We start from the raw sequence: 25930 nt of genomic DNA on the forward strand, positions 1-25930 counted from the left end.
GTACTACACATCAGAGGCTCTGCCAATGTCTAAGCACATGACTGAACCCCGGCTGCTAGGGCAATGGACAGAGAAAGTCTGGCTTCTCCACTGAATAGGTGGGCATCACAATTCCCCCTAGATAGGAAGGCTATTTGAAAACACTAAGTGACCCAAAACCATGATAAATGTCCCCAGGAAGTAGTATATGATCCATGCTGAGGCTATGAGAAGCAACCCTGAGACTCTGGCTGCATCAGTAGCAAAGTTCCTATTCCTCTGTGGTTATGTACATGGTTAGAATGCAAGCCTTCATCTTCTGGTTGTATCTTTGCCATGATATAAGAATCTGCCTGAAAATGAGGTCAACACAGAAGAAAACAGAGTCCAGATGGAGAAATGAAGTATTGGATATATTGATAGCTTACTTGGAAGTCAGACATCTATGAACTTTTCAATGCCATGAACCAGAAAAATTGCTTTCTCCTTTTCTTATGCTGGCATTTGTTAGTGCTTGGTTATTTGCAACCAAGAGTCCTGACCACAGCAAGGGTCTATCAAGGTTTCTGTGCCCCTAGGCTAGCTGCTGCATATCTATTCCACTGTGACTGAGATGGCAGAGGCCACTCCTGGCTCTAGGTGGCAGGAAGATCCCCTATGTAATGCCTCTCATAACTCCCCATCACTTATAGGAAAAATCTAAGAAGTGTAGTCGGGTGGCCAGCCTAGGCCCTTGGAGAACTGAACCCTCCTCCCAGCCAAGTTTCAGATTCTGCTACCCCAACAACCCAACAGCACCAAATTGCTCACAGGTTTTTTTAATATTTCATGTTGTTTCACGCCTTCCTCACTTTAGTCATGCTGTTCCCTGGGTCTGAAATGTCCTTATACCACTCACCCTCTCACCTCTTCACATATATGTATTCTTGCCACTCATAAAACTCTGATTCCACCTGTAAAAAAAAAACCTTGGGTACCACCTCCTCCAAGAAGACTTCCATGACCACCTAGGTTTCTGAGATGACAAAGAACTTGCAATAAGAACAAAGTAGCCCTCAGAGCAAACTGGAGAATGACTCTAATAGTATAAAAAGAGCAAACCTAAGAATAGCAAAGCCACATTTTAACCTAGCACTTTAAGACATGTATGCCAAAATTAAAAATGAAACATAATATAGTAAAAATTAAACCTTTTGCTTACTACTGGCTAGAATAAATAACATTAGATTTTACTTTATAATTTTTTTTTAATTGTAGGTGTCACTCACCTTTAATATATTGGTCCCACTGTTTCCTGTAGTCTAAGTCCATGTAGACATCTGCAAGTAGATCCGGCGAGCAATCCTCCAGAACGCCAAAGACCTTATACTCATACACTCCAGTCTGCTATAAAAACAGAACAGACAGAAACAACCTATTGATTCCCAAGTTGAGATTACACAGCATATGAAAAATAGCTGTTCATGCAACACCACTATTGAGCACCTCCTCTTGGTCTTGGGTGACACAATGGTGAAAAAGCAGATGAAGAGCCTGCTCTGCTGGGTCTTATATTTGGCCTTAGGCATTGGTGGTGGTGACAGCTATATGCTATCCAGGTAATTTAAATAGCGTGAAAGAGGGTTATGTGATAAATGGTGCCTGGGTTTGGGGGTGCTGGTGGTGCATCCTATATCATCAGGTGTTCAGGAAATGTTCTATGAGGGATTCATCAGAACAGTTTGTTCTAAGTATTAGAAGGACCCAGTCATGGGAAGATGAGGAGAGCCCATTCCTGGTTAGGAAAGGGCCCTCAGGTTGATGGATTGGCTTACTCAAAGAACAGAAAGTCGGGGGACCAGAGAACTGTGATGGGGGAGAGTGGCAGGAGCTGAGGTCAGAGAGGTAATGGGGTCCAGGCCCAAAGGACTTTGTAAACCAGGGTAAAGGGTTAAAAATGTTCTTCTAACTGCTATGGAAAACCAACTAATGACTTTAAACATGGGAATGACTTTAAATAGGGGATGACTTTTAAAAGATGATTCTTGCTGCTTGGTAGAAAATAGACCATAAGGGAGCAAGGCGATGGGTTAGAAGACCAGTGTAGTGGTCCAGATAAGAGATGATGGTGATTGGATAGGAAGGTAACAACAGTGATGGGGAGAAATCAGTGATTTAGGGACACATTTTGGAAGCCATCCTGACAGACTGGCTGTGGGGACAGAGAAAGGAAAGAAATTGAGGAGAAACGTTGGACTCGTTCTCAAGCAACCAGGTAGATAGGAGATCCACTTTCTAAGACAGAGAAAACTTGCAAAGGAGGTGATTTGTGGGTTGTAGGGTAACCGAAAGTTCTATCTTGGGCAAGTTGAGTTTGAGATGCTTATTAAACATCCACGTGGGGGTACCATATAGGCAGCTAGCATTCGGGGTTCAGACTATTATTTTAGATACCCATGGGGAGTAATGAAACCCAACACATTGTTTTACCAATTCCAAGACAAAATTTTTCACCAACTGCTTCTTTTTTCTATAAACACCTTTTTATTTTTTGTCTTTATTGAATTTGTTACAGTATTGCTTCTGTTTTATGTTTTGTGTTTTTGGCCACAAGGCATGTGGGATCTTAGCTCCCTGACCAGGGATCGAACCCACACTCCCTGCATTGGAAGGTGAAGTCTTAACCACTGGGCCACCAGGGAAGTCCCTTTAAATACTTGTGAATAAAAGAATGAAAAAGGGAAGAAACATGAGCTTCAAACCATACTAGTCCCTTTTATTCAGAAAAAGACCATAACTAGATTCCTAAGTACAAGAGATTTTCCTTGTTTTCATGTTAAGCCATATTCTGTGAGGGTTCCAGGCTGGAGTGGATACACTTCACTCTCTGTACAATGGCAGCTAACAATTCCTGGCTCTCACCTTGCCTAAAGGCTCTGCTGTTAAGATTAAATCGATGGCTCTTAATTTCAATGGAAAAGCAAACTAACAAAACAAACAAAAGTAAAGCTTTTAGATGGACTCATACTTCCACATGCTAACATAATCTTGTTGGCTAATGGAACATGATGAACCCATCTTCTTAAACACATCTTCTTAAACACCTTTCCAGGGACTTATGTGACGTCAAGGGGTAAACATGGGGAATCTTTCCAGAGATCCTGAGGCTTCAAGGGTCTCCTGACTCAGGTGCACAACCCAGGGATAAGCACATCCCAGTTTAGGAATCTCAGGTGTATGTGAAAGTGCCTGGCAGGAAATGGGAGGTAGAATTGACACTGAATTCGTAAGGCTGTTTCAGCTCTAAAAGGATGTGGCTTTATACCAAGCGTTTCCAATCAGCAAATGACAGACCCCCTTACGTGCTGCGCCCGGGATGCCCCACAGGAAGGGCAGGACCAGGGAGAAACATCTTCCCCTCCTGTCCCCTCCCCCCAAGCTCACAGATGGGAAGAGTGAAGGATTGTACACACCGCACATCTATACCCACAGACGTTTTAATCAGCTTTGGGAGAGAGACAATTAGCTTCTGTTCAGGAGTAGTGGGTCCCCATTTTCTACACACTGAGCAAAAGGGATAATTATGTATAGAGATAATGATCTCCCCAACTCCACATGAGTTAGATTTGGTTATCTGGATGAATTAAAATAGCTTCCTGGAACTGGTTCCCATTCCTCTGAATGTAGTTTCAGCCCTTAATAACCTCAGTCCTGTACATATCACAGAAAAGAAAAACAGAAAGCGCTCTAGGAAGAGAAAAATAGAAAGATGTGATTAACCTGAATACCAAAGAATGAACTATTGTGACAACTGCCTTTAAACACTCTCTTTATGGTAGAACTGAGAAATGCCAGAACTCCAGAGGACAAAAGGCCAGGCAACACCTTTTCTAGTCTGCCAATAAAATGTTCTTTTCAGGCTCTGAGCAACCCCACCCAAATCCTTGGATCAAAACACTTTTTCACCCCTCATTTCTTTCAAAAGAGGGTCTCAGCAAACATGCACACATTTCCATTATGTCTTTTACAAAATAAAGTGAATTTTTTATAATTATAGAAATAATTCATATTCATTAAGGAAAATTAGAAAATGCCAAAAATAATAAAGAAAATTAAAATGACATGTAATTCCATAATCCATAAACATCCATTGATAATATTTGACATTTTTTTGAGTAAATAAATACTTCTACATGTTATAAAATGGGAGTAAGATGGTATAAACAGCTTGTATTCCTATTTTTAACTATATTATTTTGAAACTATGGAGCGATCACAGCTAATTTAATTATTCTTGTAAGTTATTTCTGTTTCCACATATTTTCACATTTATGAACACTGCTGGAAAAATTATTCCATGTGGACAAGCTTGGTTCATAATTCTAACATTTTCAATAGGAAGGCAAAATGCTTCCTTAGAGATAAATTTTAGGGTCAAGGACATTAACTTTTTAATGCTCTTTATACTTTTGATAAACCCTTAAGAAATGTTTTTACCTATTTATATACTCACTAGTAGCAAAGGAGCATCTCACCAGGATTAGGTACCATCATTCGTACAAATAATTTAATAGGAAAAAACATAAATCTTAGTTTTATGTGGGCAATGTTTTTAGTATTGGTGTAGTTTTTAGTATTGGTGTAGTTTTTAGAATTGATTCAAATAAGAGATATAATTCCCATACATTTGTTGCAGATATGTTTCCAAACATACTAACATTTCTATAAATGACTCCAAACAAGTTTACTCAAGAGGTTCTTGGCTTTTCCTGAAGCTCCTCCAGAAAATCACTTCTAAGAATGGCTCAATTTCTTTATCTAAAGTAAAACACACTGCATGCTTTTCTAATGCTCCATTTATAGGATATTTAATTTCCTATATGTGAGATGGTAAAAGGATTATTCAACGGTAGAGAATCAGTCAGTATCATGTGTGGAATATAATTCCCAGAAGATACAGAAGATTCGTTATAGCGCATACTCTCTTTCTTACTAATAGAAACCCTATGGCCATGTGCACAGCTAATAACTTTCCTGGTCTCCTATACAGGTAGAGGGAGCGATAAGACACCTTGCTCTTGTTTTGAATGTGGATGATTCCAGAGCAGCAGCAGCTATTTTGTGACTAAGAGACAACAAACATGAGAAAGCAGAGTGAAAATATTCAGAGTTTTACTGACATCATTGATCAGCAAAACCAATGCCAGCAACTGCTGACCTCTGAAATACTTGTTAGGTGAGAAAAATAAACCCCTCTTTGTTTAAGTCATTCTTAATCCAATTTTCTGTTACTTGTAGCTAAAATCAATCCTAACTATTACAAGTAGTTCTTACTGAGAATTCTACTTGAGTTCTGTGATCCCGGAAAATAGCAGAGGTTAAGAAAATCTCCCACCCTTTGTGTTCCAGAAAATAGCTTATCACGAAAGAACCACCTTTTCCCTCATGACTTAGATGAGACTCACACACACACACCTTGCTTACCCATCACAAGGCCAGACACAGTGCCTCTAAATTCCCTTTCATTGCCCCGTAAATGATTAGCTAAACTGCTTATTCTGCTGATCAATCAGAACAAAATGCTTGTTAACCAAACCAGTTAAATGTCTCTCCTTCCTCCAGGCCCTAAACTTTGGCCCAGCCTCAGCCTGAGCAGCACCTAGTCCCTCCTGAGAATAGACTGGCCTCAGGGTAAGATATTCTCTGTTCTATTCTCCAGTCAGGCCACCTTCATCTCACTTCCTTGCATGTGGCTTCTAGCTTTGCTGACTCCTCTCTATAAAAGAAAGACCTTTCTGCCTCACTCCTGAGACACTCACAGATCTTACTGTCAAAGCATTCTCCCTACTACAACAATCCCTAACCCTAAGCCCAGGTTTGTTTGTTTGTTTGTTTAGGTCTGTTTTTTATGTGACATTATTTTAAGTAGAAAAGTAGACTGAGAAAACACTACAAGCAAATATGACTATGTGTAAAACATTAAAATAGTACAGAAATACATAAGCATTACTAAAATGAATTGTCAAGGAAGAGAAGTAAGAGATAACGGACACTATTAATGGACATTAAATTGAAGCATATTTAATTTTGCACAGATATCTGAAACTTTGCGCCACACTATTATAGAAAGTTCCACCTCCTTCCACTGTGTAACTCAGAAAAAATTTATGGACCCACTATGTCCCTGGCCCTGAGAAAACAATCAGGTATAGGCTTATACTTGGCTTTCCAGCTTGGAATGTACTTCCCTTGATGATCTGTTAGCAGTCACTGCAACAGCTGTGCATTTGAAGTCTTCCAATCACTTGGACCTGCTATAAATTTTTTCAATAATACTAGGATTTGTTTCTCTAAACACAGTGCAGTTTCCAGTTTTAGATTCATTATCTCATATAATCTCAACACAGCCCTGTGGTGTCCACAGGGACACTGGTGCCATCTCCACCTTTATAAGAGGATGTGATGTTCCGAGAGGCTACATGACTTGCCTGAGTCCTACAGTTAGCACTTGGGACAGCCAGAAAGAGGGCGACACCGGCCCCTTCTTCCCACAATGTCTTCTAATTTAGCTCTATTCTCTCTACGTTTGCTCCAAGTCACTGTTCCAAATGACAAGCTAATAGTATCAGTAAAGACAACACAAGCTCTTAAAGGCAGAAGGGGCCTTAGACCCTTACGTAAAAGGTGACAGCGACTCGCCAAGAGTCAGCTGATGACTGTTGGTGGCAAAGCCTGGATGGGAAACTGTTCTCCAGTCCCCAAATCAGTGTTCCTGCCCCAAACCACCCAGGACAGACCTCCCACTGAGATGCTCCCATGAGCACTTCAGCCTGGTGTGCTTGTCCAATAGGCTTCCAACAGCCAGAAGAGGTACTTTTTAGATGCGGCTTCTGGGGGCTTGAGACAAGAAATAAGGAAAAGGCAAGAATGAAGAAAGGGTGAATACTATCACTTCCAATGAACTGGGGCTGTGCTGTCTTTCCATATATTATTTCAGAGTCATCTCAAAACTCCCATGCCAGGAAATACAGTGTGGTGTTTAGAGAATGGGCTTCGAGTCACAGCCCAGGTATGGTCTAAGCTCTTCCACCTACTAGTCTTGCTTTCCTCGGCTGCAAAATGAGTCTAGTAAGAGTTTCTACCTAGGAGAATGATTATAAGGACTAAATTAGATAGTCCATCTAAAGCTCTTACTGTGGTGCCGGTACATAATAAGTACTTAACAAGTACTAATAAGGTGGGTATAATAACGATCTCCTTTTTCCAGATTAAAGAACTGGGGATTCAGAACTGTAATGTAATGCACATTTTATAGGAACTAACATCTATGCAGCACCTGCTCTAAGCTGGGCACTGTGCTTGGATATTAATACTCATAACGATCCTATGAAATAAGCATCTCACTATCTCCACTTTAACAGTGAAGACGCAGAAGGGGTGCAGAGGTATGCTTTAGCAATTTGCTACTGTCATCACTAATTTTTGAGATGTTCTGTTATTCTGGCTTACTTGTCTAAAAACCAAGCTGTTATATTTCTTACCTTTTTAAAAAATTTCTTGCATTTTTAAAAATTTCAATTTTTTTTAGTTGCATTCATAGGGTTAAAATATTTACAGAAACATTGCTGCCAAAAGTTCACTTATTTGTCCTAAACAGAATAAATTCTGTAGAGCTAATGTGTTTACATATGAGAAATGTCAAAATGTTTGCATCTGACATTTGCAATTCCCACACAGGAGTAATCCCACAGAGGAGTCATCCCCACTGTCCCTACACCCTGCCACTTCACCTGGAGAAAGGCATCATTCATTCTCTCCAATTATGGTGTTTATCTGCATTTACATCACTAACTACAAGACAGCCTTGGTGAATCATATCTCTCTAATCCTGTCAATATACTCTCGAGTGTGCAGTGAATCTTCTTTGCCTCTCACAAAAGAGCTCATTTCCATTCCTTCAGGGCCCAGGAAGCCTCCCCAATCTACCACGGTGGAAGCTGTCCAAATCCAGCCTTCTGTGGCAAGTAACAGGCTCAGAAGGTATGAAAAGGAAGCATTTTTCACCAGTGAGAATCACTCCTAATGGCAGGTGCCAAAGCTGTAGCTGCCACAGGGCAGTGTGAATGAGGAAGACTATAGGAAGAAAGACAGCTGACTAAATCTGATTCAATGTTTGAGATCTCTCCAAGAACACATGGCAGGTTTAATCCCGAAGAACTGCAGAGAGCTAGTAAGATAACAGTGGTAGCTAATGCTCATTGAGTGCTTGCTTACTGAATACCAGGCCGTGGGCTGAGTGCTTTACACGGGTCATCCCACTTACCCAAGGGTACCCCCTACCCAATGGTAATATGAGGTGTGGACCATCAGTAAACTCATTTTAAAGACAACAAAACTGAGGTTGGAAGACGTTTTGAGAAATATCAGAAAAACTTAAGTCTGTAGAGACAAGAAGTAGCTTGGTGGTTGTCTGGGGCTGGGAATGGGAACTGGATGACTGCAAACAGGTAGGAGGTTTCTTTGGGGGTAACACAAACGTGCTAAAATTAGACATGGGGAAGGTTGTACAACTCTATAAATTTACTAAAAATCAGTGACTGTACACTCAAAATGAGTGAATTTTGTGGTACTTAAATAATACCTCGATAAAGCTATTAAAATAAAAATAAAAGGTTATGAAACTCACCCAAGGTCACACAACTAATGAACTTGACTTGAAGTTCATTAGTTGCAACAGAATTGCACTTGAAGCCAGTGATGTGACAGCAGATTTCAAAGTCTATGATCCTGCCTCAAATAGTCACTGACCTCTCCCAACATGTCATTAGATAAATAATAAGCCACTGGAGTGCACACAGCTATAGCCAGGGTGACCATATAATTTATCATTCCAACCAGAACAGTTTTGAGTGAAAGAGGTGTTGTAAAATGTTTCACCAGGACAAGTACAAACCAGGCTGTGGTGGGTATATTGGGACATAGAGTCACTCTTGCTATAGCTCACAACCAAACACCATTTAATTTACCAGGTGCTTCAAAATGTGTCCTCTCATTAGATCCCTGAACAAATGTGGCAAAACAGGAATTATCTCCAGCTTGTAGATTGGGAAGCAGAGACTCAGCCAGGGTCTTAGGCTCATAAATCCTAAAATCACTGAGCAATTAGGCATCAAAACTATATGTTAGACCAGGGGTTCCTGAATCTGTCATGCTGCCTATTTTTCACAGTCCACAAGCTAAGAAAGGTTTTTACATTTTTAAGTGGTTGTATAAGTCAATACATAATAATATGTTTTGCCTCTTAGCCTGTAAAGCCTAAAATATTTTCTTTGTTTTTATACAAAAAAGAAAAAATTGGCAATCCCAGCTTTAGACCACCACCACTTCTAAAATACAACATGGAAAGCTCTGAATGACTAGAGTTGTATTGCAATTCCACATGCAAGAGAGAAATCTTTGTGTCATAAGCCCCAAATACATTATATTTTATTTTGAATCACATGGGGGTTTACCATCTAAGCTCAGACCACCCTCCAAAGTAAATATGCCAATCTTGAGCACACCATACAGGAAAAAATACCAAAAACCTTAAATAAATTGTATTCAAACTCAGAAAACTGAAGAGAAAAGAAAATCTTAAAAGAAGCTGGCGGGGATGGTTGAGAGACCACTTTACCTACAGAAGAATACAAATGAAAATTACAATAGACATCTCATTAGAATCTGCCCTACAAAAAGAGGGTGGAGTGAAATATATAATATTTTAAAAGAAATAAGTTACTGACCTACATTTCTATATCCAATGAAACTGTCCTTCAAAAGTGAAGAAGAAATAAAAACTTTTTCACACAAATAAAAACCGAGGGAATTCATAAGCAGCAGAACTGCTCTGGAAGAAATGTTAAAAGAAGCTTTTCAGGGAGAACAAAAAAATGGTATAGGTCAGGAACTCAGATCTACGTAGCATTAAAAACTGCCTGTTTTATTGTCTTAAAGCTTCTGGAAGGCATGAACTTTGTCTTATTCATCAGGCATCACCAGGGCTTAGCAAAATGCAGGCGCACAATAGGTCCTGAAAGACTGCTTGAATGGGTCATGAACCAATATTTTGGAGGTGTCTTCTCACTAGGGCACATTCAAACTGCCCAAAGGCAGCTGTGGAGCACAAAGGTAGACTTATACTTGCAGACAGAAGTGGGGGATCTTACTCACCCCTTCCCCTTCATTCCCGCAAATCTAAATCTTGGGACCAGCATCTTCATACTACCTAAACCACAGGCTCATCCTGAGACAGAAGTGAGGCGAGGAGAAGTGATGCTCTGACCTGTCCATCCAGTTATATGCTCAGGGAAGATGGAACAGGAGAGAGAGACAGAGAGAGAGAGTGTTAGCCTCGATCGACAGCAGGAAGTAGAAGGAAGCTACACATGGTGCTCAGCTTTAAGACATGGTGGCCCTTCCCGCAAGTAAATATGGCTCTGTAAGTGTTCTGGGCGCAACAATTGTTCCATCAATCACTCTGGTCCTACTCCTCCCTTAAGAGAGAGTCAGAAGGGTAAGAGAGGGAGCAGAAAATACTATCATCCAGAAGTAAAGAAGCCCATGATGCAAATCGGATTATGATCCCACCTGGGGAATGGGAGTGGAAGCTTCTCATCCACAGGGGTAAATCTCTTCTCATGGCAATTAAATCTCTGCTTCCCTATGAAAGGTCAAGCTTTCTTTCAGCCAAGCCTGGCTAACACAGAGTAGTACGCCCAGTAAATCAAGGCTCTCAGTATTTTAGTAGGTCAACAGTATAGGAAAGAACAGTCCCTGAGAAAGTACTGTCTGCTCCTCACCAAACTCAATGATTAGAAGATCTATGAAAGGCAGTCCCTTCTCACAGTGCTAGACACTTGGTTTAAAAATGTAAGAAGTCAAGACCTTCGCCAGATCTTTTCAGTCCAGCTTTTTTCTTGGTCTAAATCAATGATGTGAGCTTCTGCACGCCAGTTTCACACCATCTATTGTCATGTCACAGTGTCTATTGGCATGGTAACCAGCCTAAAGCTCCAGCGAGATCTGACTGCAGATCCCTGGAAAAGCTTTTGTAAGTAATCCACGGCCTTTATCTCCAGGGGAATTTCTCAGCACTGTTCAGGGTACCACATTCACTCCCAAGTGGCCACTAATTTAAAAATCAGGGAGAGTGAGTCTTAAAGTGGACATTGCTTTCATCTTAAGATATTCTTTTTTTTTTTTCTCACTCTTACCTTTCAGTTCCCACTGTTTCTCATATCTAAGGCCCTCTCCTGCCTCTCAGTGTCACCATGCGAGATACTCCCCATACATCAGTGGTTCTCAAAGTATGGTCCCTGGACCAGGAGCTTCAGTATCACTTGGCAACTGGTTAAAGATAAAATGAAGAAAGAAAGAGAGAGAGGAGGGAGGCAGGGAGGGAGGAAGGAAGAAAAGAATGAGAGAGAGAGAGGAAGAAAGGGAGGGAGGGAAGGGAGGGAGAAAGGGGGGAGAGAGGAGAAAAAAGAAGTAGAGAAATATAAAGCCAACTTTCAGACCCTACCCAGATCCACTGAATCTGAAATGGAGTGGGGTATTAACTGCAAATTTTAACAGGCCCTGCAGATGAGTCTGGCATGTGATCAAGGTCAAGAACCATTCTGCCGTGTATCATTTCATTCAACATTTGTGAGAAGCCAATGACCCTGAAAAGTAAGTAGTATAGTTGTTTTGCAAATGAGGAAGCTGGGATTTTAAAATGAAATAGACTGGCCAAGATCACCTGAATAGTAAGTGGGGCCTGGTCCCTGGCCACTCTACAGCCCCAACTTGACCCTAGTCCTATGTCCTTCTGGCTCTTCCTGGAAAACAAGGCAAGCTCAGGCTGGCTCAGAGACTTAGCACTCAGTGTTCCCTCTACTACAGTGGTTTAAAACCCAGCATGCTCATTAAAATCTCCTGGGAAACTTTAAACATTAAAAAACAAAAAGAAACAACAACAACAAAATGTTTTGTTATGAAGTTTTTCAAACAGATGAGAGAGGACAGAATAATCAACCTCTATGTGAAAAGGGAGCTTTTCAAAAAGACCACTCAAGCCTCACCCCAGCCAAATTCAATTTTGGGCTCTAGAGTAGGATTTGGTGATGTCCTTAGAGCTCCCCAGGCAATTCTAATGTGCTTGAGCTTTGAGAAACACTCTCTGGTCCATTTCTCCTCTAGAAATGATTCAATCTCTCATTTCACTTCTATCTCCACTTAACTGTTACTTCCAGGAAGAGGGGTTTTCCAGATTCCCTTTATCTAAAGCACATCACATCACCCCTGGATACCCTGCTGCTAAAACATCTCTCTACCCCTTCATCCCACTTTACTTTCTTCGTAGCATTTTTCAGCTGCCATTTCATTATATACTACAGGTTTATTCTCATCAGTGAATATGGTTCATTGTTCAAGAAGCTCATTCATTGAACCGGCAGATCCAATTTCCTGCTCCCTGCTTATTCCCAGTGCCTGCCAGGGCAGTAACACATGGGAGGCATCCAATGAGTATCTCCTGAATAAACAAATGATAGGTCATTAAAAGAAGGTTCAGAAGATGGCAGCAAAGTAGAAGGACATGGAGTGCATCTCTCTCCACAGATACATCAGGAATACATCAAAAGATGCAATAATTCCCACAGAAAACTGGCTGAACACTAGCAGAAGACCTTGGACACCAGAAAGGACTACAAAGATTCCAGGATAACTGGGTAGAATGGAAAAAAAAAAAAAAGAAGAAGAAGCAAGAGGAGAAAAAAAAAGAGGGATTGGTCCTACACCCAGGGGTGGGAGGAGCTGAAACAGGGGAAAGATTACTGAATTCAGGGAAACCCCCCTTCCCTGATGGGAAACCCCCTCTCCAATGGGGAACTTGATTCGTCAAAAGGGAGGCATTTGGGACTGTCCAAAGAGGGTGAAGCAGCCGATCTGTGGCAGACAGGAAAGAGTGAGAAGCAGACAGGAAAGAGTGAGAAACACACAGAGGGTCTGTACCATGGCCCTGCATTCCCGGACTGAGACATGGGCTCACAACAGTACAGGGGATCTGGGAGCTGGAACGTGGGGACTGGAGAAGTGGCCCAGGGTGAGAACCATTGTTGGCTGTGGGGAGAGGGACTGAGGGGACAGGAGGGAAGAAATCCACAGCAGGGAATGCCTACCATGGAAAGCTGGGCTGCCATTGTAGCAGGGTGCTACTGCTGAGTCACAAGCAGTGGGGAGAAGCCACTGTTGTAGCCTCTCTCTCCATGCCTGCAACAAAGGGAGGCCCCCTCTGGGCCTGGCTGTCGAGTGCCAGTCAACGAGGGATAGAAAAAGCCCCCTCGGGGGCTGGCCTGGTGTGCTCGTTGCCAAGAGCCAGAAGAAGTTGGCAGAGAGGGCCATCTCTGGAGACATTCCTCTCACACCTGAGCCTGCTGGTTTCCCTGTGCAACAGGCACTGCCACCACCACCAGGAATCCCATGACCCAGGCAGGGCACTACTGCTGACTCATACACAGGGGAAGGATCCACTATTGTACCCTTTCTCTCCTCACACACAAGGCCCTATAGATGAACAATAAAGAAAGCTCTGCTGGTTGCAGAGTAATACAAAAAGCCCCTAAAGGCTGGCCCTCAGGTGCCTTACGCCAGAACCACACTAAGGCCAGATTTCCTATAACCTTAGCCACCAGCATCCCTGCACATTTGACATCACCCCCAGGGCTCCCGTGATCCAAGCAGGGTGCAACTGTTGAGTCACACCCAGGGAGATGAGCCACTATCAAAGCCTCACACTACCCACACACTTGTGTCTACAGAAGAACAGTACAGGAAACCCTCACTGAGGCAGACCCAAAGAGCTCCAAGGCAGCCTCAGGACCAGATTCTGGCAGTTGGACCACACGAAGAAGCAGGGACAAAACAAAAGCTGAATGCCAGGGACAGGGACACTAAGGAAGAGGTTCTAAAATCTTTCCATCAGATATACAAGCTGCAGACTACATCCCCATGATCAGCTAGGTAGACCCTATATCTTTGGAATATCTGAGTAGACAATGAATGTTCCCACAAATGAAAAAGAACTAGCTGTAGCAGCTGTGGACTTTGAGAGCAAGCACACACAGGAATTGGGCCAGATGAGAAGCTAAATGGACCCCATAGGACCCACTGCAGGTCCAAATTCCAACCCAGAGGCAGAAGAGGGCCTCTTGGGGAGGCAAAGGTAGCCTGAGGCTCAAGGCATGAACAAGGACACTTACAGCTGAGACCCCAAGGAAACAGAATTATTATCATTAATTCTATTGATTTGATCCATTCTGTTGTCAGTTCTGGCTTTTTTTTTTTTTTTAATACGACCTTAGTCCTAAGGGAATTTCACATTTTATAGCATACTTTTTATTCTGTTTTTTACTTTTATTTTTATCGTTTTTATATATTTATATTTATAGCTAGCTTTTCTGTAGTGAAGAGTTTATTTCCCCATCTTCTTTTCTTCATCTTTAACATATTTCTATTTTTTTCTTTCTTTATATATTTTTACTTATACTATGCTCTTCTGTTGCTCTGTGTTTTCTCTCTTTTTATTCTATTTTATCTTATTATACTTTCAATCAATATTATTGGTCTGCTCTGTTTCCCTGCTTTATTCTTCAGATGATACACTGCTTTGGTTTCTGTTATTAGATTTTGACTTTATCTCAGTTCTAATTATAATTGTTTGATTTCATTTTGGGGATCTTCAGTCTATCCAGTTGTTCTCTTGCTCTTTGTTATATTTGGTCCCTGTTTCTTTTTGGTCCCTGTTATATTTGGTCCTCGTTTTCAGAATTTCTCTGTTTTTTTGTTTTGTTTTGTTTTTTAATATGCTTGTCAGTTTGTTTTGTTTCTTTGCATCAGTTATTTGTTGGCACTCTGTTTAGGTTATGGTTTTGGTTTTTGTTTGGTTTTGAATTTTTGTTGGTTTTCTCTTTAATTGTCTAATTGTGTTCTGGGGTTCTTCTGTCAGGTTGTTCTAGTGCTTTATATTCTACTGGGTTCTGTTTTTGCCTTTCTTGTCCCTGTACATGTTTCTTTGCTTCAGTATTTGTTTGACTTAACCTTTTACCATTAGTCTGGGGCTTGGGTAGGCATTTTTAATCCCTTTTATTGCTGGGACAAGTGACCTGTGGAGTCTGGATTCCTCGACGAGAAGTCAAGCCTGAGGCTCTGGGGAGGGAACACTGAGTCTAGGACACTAGATTTGAGACTAGAGAGTCCTCAGAAACAGAGAATACTAACCACAGAGAACTCTCACAGAGGCCTCTATCAGAGCCTAAGACTGTGCTTCAGCCAACTGCCTGCAACTGCCAGTGCTGGATACCTCACACCAAACTACAAACAAGACAGGAAAACACATCCAACCATCAGCACACACACTACCTAAAGCCATATTAAACTCACAGATACCCTAAAACACACCACCTGAATGGCCCTGCTCATCAGAGGAAAAAGAGTCAGATCTACAGACCAGAAAGCAGGCACCAGACCCGTCCATCAGTAAGTATACTCAAGACACTGGACCAACGCCACCACAAGGGGCAGAGAACAGAAACAAGAGGAAACACAACGAGGCAGCCTAAGGAAAGGAAATATCAAATACTATAAATTAGACAAAATGAGAAAACAAAGAAACACCTTGCGGGAAAAGGAGCAAGATAAAAACTCACGAGAACAAATAAATAAAGAGGAAACAGGAAAAATGCCTGAAAAAGAATTCAGAGAAATGATAGTAAAGATGATCCAAAATCTTGAAAACAAAAAAAGAGAAAATACAAGAAACATTTAATAAGGACCTAGAAGAACTAAAGAGCAAAGAAACAGTAATGAATAACACAATAACTGAAATTAAAAATACTCTAGATGGAATCAACAGCAGAATAAACTGAGACAGAAGAATGAATAAGTGAGCTAGAAGATAGAATAGTGAAAATAACTGCCACAGAGCAGGAAGAAGAAAAAAGAATAAAAAGAATGGAAGACAGTCTCAGAGACCTTGGGGACAACATTAAGCACACCAACATTCAAGTCACAGGTGTCCAAGAAGAATAAAAAAAGAAAGGGTCTGAGAAAATATTTGAAAAGATTATAGTTGAAAACATCCCCAACATGGGAAAGGAAATAGTCAACCAAGTCGAAGAAGTGCAGGGAGAAAACAGAATAAACCCAAGAAACATACCAAGGCACATATTAATCAAACTAATGAAAATTAAACACAAAGAAAAAATATTAAAAGTATTAAAAGCAGAAAGAGGAAAGCAACAAATAACATATAAGAGAAAACCTATAAGGATAACAGCTGATCTTTTTGCAGAAACTCTGCAGGCCAGAAGGGAGTGGCAGGATATACTTAAAGTCTTGAAAGAGAAAAAACTACAGCTAAGAATATGCTACCCAGCAAGAATCTCATTCAGATTTGACAGAGAAATCAAAAGCTTTACAGACAAGCAAAACTTAAGAGAATTCAGCACCACCAAACCAGCCTTACAACAATTGCTAAAGGAACTTCTCTAGGCAGGAAACACAAGAGAAGGAAAAGACCTACAAAAACAAACCCAAAACAATTAAAAAAATAGTAATAGGAACATACATGTCAATAATTACCTTAAATGTAAATGGATTATATGTTCCAACCAAAAGACACAGACTGGCTGAATGGATACAAAAACAAGATCTCTATATATGCTGTCTACAAGAGACCCACTTCAGACCTAGGGACACACACAGACTGAAAGTAAGGGGATGGAAAAAGATATTCCATGCAAATGGAAGTCAAAAGAAAGCTGGAGTAGCAATAATCATATCAAACAAATTAGATGTTACAGTAAAGACTATTACAAGAGATAAGGAAGGACACTACATAATGATCAAGGGATCAAGCCAAGAACAAGATATAACAATTGTAAATATCTATGCACCCAGCACAGGAGCACCTCAATACATAAGGCAAATGCTAACAGCCATAAAAGGGGACATCAACAGTAACACAATAATAGTGGGAGGCTTGAACACCCCACTTACATCAATGGACAGATCATCCAAACAGAAAATAAATAAAGACACACAAGCTTTAAATGACACAATAGACCATCTTTACTTAATTAATATTTATAGGACATATCATCCAAAAATGACAGACTACACTTTCTTCTCAAGTGCGCACAGAACATTTTCCAGGATAGATCACATCTTGGGTCACAAATCAAACCTCAGCAAATTCAAGAAAATTGAAATCATATCAGGCACCTTCTATGACCACAACACCATGAGACTAGATATCAATCACAAGAAAAAAAACTGTAAAAAATACAAACACATGGAGGCTAAACAATACACAATTAAACAACCAAGAAATCATTAAAGAAATCAAAGAGGAAATCAAAACATACCTAGAAAAAAATGACAATGACAACACAATGACCCAAAACCTATGGGATGCAGCAAAAGCAGTTCTAAGAGGAAGGTTTATAGCAATACAACCCTACCTCAAGAAACAAGAAAAATCTCGAACAAACAATCTAACCTTACACCTAAAACAATTAGAGGAAGAAGAACAAAAAAAAACCCCAAAGTGAGCAGAAGGAAAGAAATCATAAAGATCTGATCAGAAATAAATAAAAAAGAAATGAAGGAAACAATAGCAAAGATCAATGAAACTAAAAGCTGGTTCTTTGAGAAGATAAGCAAAATTGATAAACCATTAGCCAGACTCATCAGGAAAAAAAGGGAGCAGATGCAAATCAACAGAATTAGAAATGAAAAAGAAGTAACAACTGACACCACAGAAATCCAAAAGATCATGAGAGACTACTACAAGCAACCATATGCCAATAAATTGGATAACCTGGAAGAAATGGATAAATTCTTAGAAAAGTACAATCTTCCAAGACTGAACGAAAAAGAAATAGAAAATATGAACAGATCAATCACAAACACTGAAACTGAAACTATGATTAAAAATCTTCCAAAAAACAAAAGCCTAGGGCCATATGGCTTCACAGGCAAATTCTATCATTTAGAGAAGAGCTAGCACTCATCCTTCTCAAACTCTTTCAAAATATAGCAGAAGGAGGAACACTCCCAAACTCATTCTATGAGGCCAGCATCACCCTGATACCAAAATCAGAAAAACATGTCACAAAAAAAGAAAATGACAGGCCAATATCACTGTTGAATGTAGATGCAAAAGTCCTCAACAAAATACCAGCAAACACAATCCAAGAGCACATTAAAAAGATCACACACCATAATCAATTGAGGTTTATCCCTGGAATTCAAGGATTCTTCAATATACACAAATCAATCAATGTGACACACTGTATTAACAAACTGAAGGATAAAAACCTTATGATACTCTCAATAGATGCAGAAAAAGCTTTTGTCAAAATTCAACATCCATTTATGATAAAAACTCTCCAGAAAATGGCATAGAAGGACATTACCTCAACATAATAAAAGCCATAATAAAAACCAACAGTCAACGTAGTTCTAAATGGGGAAAAACTGAAAGCATTCCTTCTAATAACAGGAACAAGACAAGGGTGCTTACTCTCACAACTATTATTCAACATTGTTTTGGAAGTTTTAGCCATAGCAATCACAGAAGAAAAAGAAAAGAAAGGAATCCAAATTGGAAAAGAAGAAGTAAAATTGTCACTCTTTGCAGATGACATGATATTACATATAGAAAACCCTAAAGATTCTACCAGAAAACTGCTAGCACTAATCAATGAATTCAGTAAAGTAGCAGGATACAAAATTAATGCACAGAAATCTCTTGCATTCCTATACAATAACAATGAAAAATCAGAAAGAGAAATTAAGGAAACACTGCCATTTACCACTGCAATAAAAAGAATGAAATATCTAGGAATGAACCTACCTAAGGAGGCAAAAGACCTGTATGCAGAAAACTATAAGACACTGATGAAAGAAATCAAAGATGATACAAACAGATGGATGGACACACCATATTCTTGAACTGGAAGAATCAACATTGTGAAAATGACTGTACTACCCAAAGCAATTTACAAATTCAATGCAGTCTCTATCAAATTACCAATGGCATTTTTCACAGAACTGGAGCAAGAAATTTTATGATTTGTATGGACACACAAACAACCTCGATAGCCAAAACAATCTTGAGAAGGAAAGATGGAGCTGGAGGAATCAGGCTCCCAACTTCAAACTATACTACAAGGCTACAGTGATCAAGACAGTATGGTACTGGCACAAAAACAGAAAGGAAGATCAATAGAACAGACTAGAGAGCCCAGAGATAAACCCATACAGATATGGGCACCTTTTCTTTGACAAAGCAGGCAAGAATATTCAATGGAGAAAAGACAGCCTCTTTAGTAAGTGGTGCTGGGAAAATTGGACAACTACATGTAAAAGAATGAAATTAGAACACTTTCTATCACCATACACAAAAATAAACTCAAAATGATAAAAGAGCTAAATGTAAGACCAGACACTATAAAACTCTTAGAGGAAAACATAGGCAGGAAACTCTATGACATATATCAAAGCAAGATCCTTTTTGACCCACCTCCTAGAATAATGGAAATAAAATCAAAAATAAACAAATGGGATCTAATGAAATTTAAAAGCTTTTGCACAGCAAAAGAAACCATAAACAAGACAAGAAGACAGCCCTCAGAATGGGAGACAATACTTGCCAACAAAGCAACTGGCAAAGGATTAAACTCCAAAATATATAAGCAGCTCATTCAGCTCAATACCAAAAAAGCAAATAACCCAATCCACAAATGGGCAGAAGACCTAAATAGATGTTTCTCCAAAGAAGACATGCAGATGGCTAACAAACACATGAAAAGATGCTCAACATCACTAATTATTAGAGAAATGCAAGTCAAAGCCACAATGAGGTATCACCTCACACCGGTCAGAATGGCCATCATCAAAAAATCTAGAAACAAGAAATGCTGGAGAGGGTGCGGAGAAAAGGGAACCCTCCTGCACTGTTGGTAAGAATGTAAATTGGTACAGCCACTATGGAAAACAGTATGGACATTCCTTAAAAAACTAAAAATAGAACTACCGTATGACCCAGCAATCCCACTACTGGGCATATACCCTGAGAAAATCATAATCCAAAAACAAACATGTACCACAATGTTCACTGCAGCACTATTGCAGCACAATAGCCAGAACATGGAAGCAACCTAAATGCCCATCAACAGATGAATAAATAAAGAAGATGTGGCACATATATACAATGGATTTTTACTCAGCCATAAAAAGGAATGAAACTGAGTTATCTGTAGTGAGGTGAATGGACCTAGAGTCTATCATACAGAGTGAAGTAAGTCAGAAAGAGAAAAACAAATACCGTATGCTAACTCATATACATGGAATCCAAAAAAATGGTACTGATGAACCCAATGGCAGGGCAAGAATAAAGATGCAGATGTAGAGAACAGACTTGAGGACATGGAGTGGGGGTGAAGGGGAAGCTGGGACGAAGTGAGAGAGTAGCATTGACATATAACCACTACCAAATGAAAAACAGATAGCTAGTGGGAAGCTGCTGCAGAACACAGGGAGATCAACTCGATGATGGGTGATCACTTAGAGGGATGGGATAGGGAGGGTGGGAAGGAGTTGCAGGAGCAAGGGGATATGGGGATATATGCATAAATACAGCTGATTCACTGTGTTGTACAGCAGAAACTGGCACAACAGTGTAAAGCAATTATACTCCAATGAAGAGCTTTAAAAAAAAAAAATGATAGTGTAGCACAGCAGAGATTTTAACCCAAGACTACCTGCCTCCAATATCCATGCTCTTCCCATGATACCAGGTGAGATAGCACTTAGATAGCAATTTTGCACTAGCTTTGCTAAGCTTCTGGAAAGAGAATATAGCTCTGAATTGAAGCAAGCTATATATTTGGCACTGAGTTTATCAAAGTAGACTGGTTCACATCTAGTTACTAGTTATGAGGTCTTGTGTGGCTTACTTAACAACTCTGGGTCTTACCACCATCTGTAAAATAGGAAAATAAGCCAGTCTGTATCTTCTAGAATTCTTGAGAGGGATAAATGAAAACTTATATGCAACAGCATTTTTGTATATTAAAGAACCATGTAAAGATAAGTTATTACCATTACAAGGAGAAAAAAAGGGAAGGTAAAAACAAGAAAACTGAAAAAAAAAGTTAGAAAAATAAAGTGAAAAAAAGTGTGATGCTGTTGGACAGAATGGTTTTGAAGAGACATTCTAAGTCTAAAATTTTGTGAGTTAATAGAAAAAGAGAAGATAAAAAACTATCAAAATATTGTATATCAAAAGTAGCCATTTGACCAAGAACAAGATTCAAAATTATTCGCTTCTACTAAAAAGAAGCCACAATCTTTTTTATTTTAAAATATAATTTATTTGTTACATTGCAAACTCTTTCAAGTGCCTCTACACTTATTTCAGTCTTTTCAAAACATGTAACAATAACTTTGTTACAGCATCAATTAGATCACAATCAGCGCTCACTGTGGCTTCCTAGCCAATTGTAGAGGCTGGCTATATATGATCCAGACTTAGAGCAGGTTATTTCCTAGGGAACAGCCAGCCTGGTTTGACTGGACAAAAGTCACTGTAAAGTCTGAGAAGGGGCCTGTCCGATAAGGGGGACTGTCTGATTCTTCCTATCCTATAAATTCCAAGTGGGACACACTTGATGAAGCAGCTAATATGATTTGTATGCAAGCCATGATGGACTGCCTTTATCATGATTAGGACATTTATCCATTGACTATGCCTCCTACTCAGCAAAGCTTTGGCAAGAACTTTGATGAAAAGGGTCCCTTTTGCATGCACCACATGTAACCTTAAGCAGCAAAATTGAGCAATCCAAGAAGTCTTATCGGATTACCTGTCTCAGTTTCCCCTTATGGGTTTCACATTAACAAGAAATAGGGAGAGACAGGAGGAATCAAGGGACTTATTCCACAGAGTGGAAATCTTTAGATGGATGAATGATGCGGCTATTGACGGGTCTGAAGTGAAGGTTTTAATGCAGCACTATCAAAAGTCGGGTGGATCAGTAAGACCGCCTGCTGGTCCCCCAACATTAAAGGGCCACAAACAAGTCCACTCTATGTACCCCAGCTGGAGGAATTTAAAAAGCCAGAAGACAAAAACTGCAGCGAAAAACCTGATCTGGAATCACTGGGCAATAAACCAGTATGTTAGTCAGATGAAGACTGATCAAGAGGCCAGGGTCTTCTGGTCTGACCTCCAGTCAGGGACCTGGGGACCCAAGGCTATATGCACATGTGTAGGTAAAATGGCTCTAGACAGGGAAGTTGGGGGTGGTGCAAAAAGAGGCACATAATGGCAACAACATGCATGGTGGATAAAACTGGCCCACAAGACAGAAAAGGGCAAAGGGCTTTAGGGGAGAGAAGTGCAGGTCTAGGCAGAGTGTGGGTGAGCTGAATTCACTTTTGATGCGGAGTGGTATTCAGAAGACAAGATGTACTAACTGGAAATCAGAGGGAATTCTTTTACAGGAGGAAAGTAAAGAATGGGGGTCAACCTGGAAAGAAAATGAGGCTTTAGCAAAATGGGTCAGGCAGCAAATAACACTGGATATGCACAGAGGGTTCTAAGAAAGGGCTTGCACTTGACACAACAGGGCCTCTTGACATCTAATACAGATGGAGATCAAGGTGGGCATGGGCCAGTGGCCCTCCATTCTAGCTGCTGAGGCTCAAGGGCACACCTATGGGAATTGTATGGCCTCCAACTTATGGAATTCTCTGGAAAGACTTGTAGCTTACGTCAATGTGCCATGAGTTCCCTCATGCTCAGAACAGGTGGAAATAAGAATGTATCTTAAAATATGGTTGGTAGGGATAGGAACTATTCTGAATGCCACTCACATCCTCCCCACAGGAGGGAGGTGGGCCCTGCTACATGACAATACACAGTAGAAACAATACACAATACAAAGCCAGTCACTCCCTCTCAGCTCAGGCAGTGGATGTTGTGGAATAAAAGGCATAAAATCAAAAGAGCACAAGCCCTTGTGGGGGAGGTGAGGGGAATAGTCAAGGTTGACTGGAGGACAGGAGGGGTATGGACGAGTCATGGGAGGTAAAGCTGGAAATGTGAGTTGCAACCAGCCTAGTTCCACATGCACAGCCCACCTGGCAGCACTTGCCCTCTTTCAGAGTCAATGTAGAAGAATATTTACAGCACAGGTCTGGAGCTAGATAGCTGAGTTCCAATTCCAGTTTGAGTCTACAGCAATCAACGTTTCCACACACCCATTTCCAAATTGGTAAAAAGGTGATAGTCATAGCACCTTACATATAGATACACAGTACCTTACAACATGGGTTGATGTGAGGATTTAGTAAGTCAATGTCTGCAAAGCACTTAAATATTGCCTGGAGCCTAAGACAGCATGCAATGTGCATTAGCTATTACAGCAGTTAATATTATTATTAGTCCTGCAATCAACAGTGCCACTGCAAGGGGCGTGATAAGATCATAACCTCTCTTTCAGGTGCTTGACTGGGCTGTAAACGTGTAGGATGGAAGGGATCAGAGAGGTGGAAGGCCAAGAAGCTAGTTAGGATTTCACTGCAATTCTAGGTAAGAGGTGCCACTCAGAGTGAAAAAGGTAAAGGAAAGAAAGGGAAGGGAAAGGGACCAGACATCAGATACATCTGAGCAGTGAATTGACAACACTTGGCAAATGCCTGGATATGGATGGTGAGGAAAATGAAACGGTCACAAGATAAAAGGATTTTGTCTGAAAACGTGTCCATGTGTGCACCAAGGTAGCTGTTGAAATGACACTTGGAAATTAATTCTGCCTGCTCTAGCCTGAGCTTTCTGCTCACCCTGCTGTACCCAGTGACCCTGGGTACACACAGACATCAGAGCTGCTCCGCCCTTCTCTAACACTCTGATACTCTGATCCTCTGATCCTCTGGCAGGAAACCTCGACCTCACTTACCTTGCCTAAAGGTGACTTTTAAGCCACCTGCCATGCAGCTACCAGCACACAGAGCAACTGATGACTGCACATCATTCTACCTGGCTGGCTACCTGGCTCCAAAGGCCTCCAGGCAGGCCCCCGTCTCCATTCCTCCTACCTTATCGTTATTCTTCCCCCTAGAAGCTTCAGACTAAAGCCATTAAGTCTGGTTTACAAGGAGGGTTCGGCAGCCAAAAGAAGCAAGTCAGTAAAATGAGTAAAGATGACAGTAGGTCCCTTCTCAGTAACACTCCTCCCCCGACACATGTCACCTTGCACATCCACTCTGTGAAAAGCCCAGTCTCTTTTCTACCTATATACCATCCTAAGATACTCCCCGCCACACAGACACCACTGGCATCCACCCGGGAGCGGGGCTTCATGTCCCTTCCAGGCGAGTGCATGGGGCTAAGAATCAGCCCATCTACGTTTATAACGCTATCATTAAGTTGTAACAAACGACTTGCCTTGTAGGACCCTCAGACCTAAGACTAAATTCTGATGACCTCCCCACTCCCCACGACCCGCAGGGGGCAAAGTCCGCTGGAGGCACCCCCTGAGCTAGCTCCCCTGGGCTGCAGAAGGCCCGCTAGCTCCGACTTCCGGCTGCAGCCCCGCACTCCCCGCGGGCACGGGGGCCCCGTATCCTGTCGCCCCGTGGTCCCCCAGCGGGCCGAGAGCTACCTGATCCAGCAGACGGTAGATGCTGATGCCGAAAGTCTCCACCAGCAGCTCCCAGTCGGCCCCGGAAATTGCGGGCTGCTGCAGCTCAGCGCAGGCCTCCCGGAACTGCTCTTCAGAGAAGCCGCGGGCCCCAGGGTCCATCCTTCCGCAGCAGCTGCTCCACAGCCCGCAGGGAAGGCCGGGGACAGGCTAGGTTCGTGTTCGGGGGCGGGGCGAGAGGGTGGCCCAGCGTGATTGGCAGGGAACCGAAAAGTGATTGAGAGGAGGCGGGACGTTGGAGAAGGAGCCTAAATGGAGGTGGGGCCAGTGAGGGGCCGGCCTGGAGAAGGTTGGTTTGGGCCGAGGGAGAGCTGTGGGAGGAAGGGAAAGAGAAAACTAGAGAAACTTTGGGCTTGATTTGGGGAAAGATGGGAGAGGCTAGGAAATGGGGAGGCTTCTAGACGGAAGGGAAAAGGAAGACATTAATGTCATCTCAGAAACATCTCTTCCCCAGCACCATACCCTCCAAACCTGCTTGGGTGTCTCTCCTTTACCTTCTCTGAAGAACGTTAGGGAAGGTCTGTGAGCGGTTTGGTAGACGTGGGAGGTGAGACGGACAGAGCAGAAATGCTTGAAAATCTCAGGGGTTGGATGCTAGAACAATATTTCATTCTTTCTATTATGCACTTTAAAACATTTTCCTGAGGAGAGGTCCAGGGGATTCCCCAGAAAACCAAAGGGGTCCATGTCACAAAAAGGATTAAGGAACCTAATCCATAATGGTATTTGGCCACCAGGATGATAAAAGATGATCTAAAAAGTTATCGTGGTGTCCATTCAAGATTTCTGCTGCTTGCATAATTTAGATCTTTTGCAACTCAAAGACATTTTTGTTCCAAGTCCCTTTGGTATTACTGTATTTCTTACCACCAGACTGTACTTTGGTTTGGATGAAGTAGACACTTTAAACATCAAATAAATGTAACACCACATGGGTGCCAGTAAACTTTGGCAACCCATGTTTCCTAATCGGTAAAATGGGGTAAAATTGTGCAACCAGTTAGAACTGGAGGTGACCACATAAAATAAATATAGAACATGTTTGCACACTGCCTATCAAAGTAAATGTTTATAAAAATTTCCACTTGCTTTATATTAGTATATTGAAATGTTTCTCCCTCTGTACTTGAAAGAGAGCCTTGAAGTTGATGGCAAACTCTACATTTATGCCAGTTTCC

General features: G+C 41.2%; 1 protein-coding gene across 3 annotated transcripts in view; it reads right to left on the reverse strand.

Moving 5' to 3' along the window:
• LOC130841011 (phosphatidylcholine transfer protein) overlaps nt 1-24900 on the reverse strand; it is a 32631-nt gene extending 7731 nt beyond the window's left edge. Inside the window, exons 1-2 of one of the 3 annotated variants that reach the window (XM_057717161.1) lie at nt 24714-24900; nt 1248-1365 (exon numbers count right to left, since the gene is read on the reverse strand). In XM_057717161.1, coding sequence (XP_057573144.1) covers nt 1248-1365; nt 24714-24854 — 259 coding nt within the window. In that variant the 5' untranslated portion in view covers nt 24855-24900. The remainder of the gene's footprint in view (nt 1-1247; nt 1366-24713) is intronic. The other 2 variants (XM_057717159.1, XM_057717160.1) reach the window with 2 other exon arrangements.
• Between the last annotated feature and the right edge of the window lie 1030 nt (nt 24901-25930).

This window comes from Hippopotamus amphibius, chromosome 17 (genome assembly GCF_030028045.1).
Source record: "Hippopotamus amphibius kiboko isolate mHipAmp2 chromosome 17, mHipAmp2.hap2, whole genome shotgun sequence".
NCBI lineage: Eukaryota > Metazoa > Chordata > Mammalia > Artiodactyla > Hippopotamidae > Hippopotamus > Hippopotamus amphibius.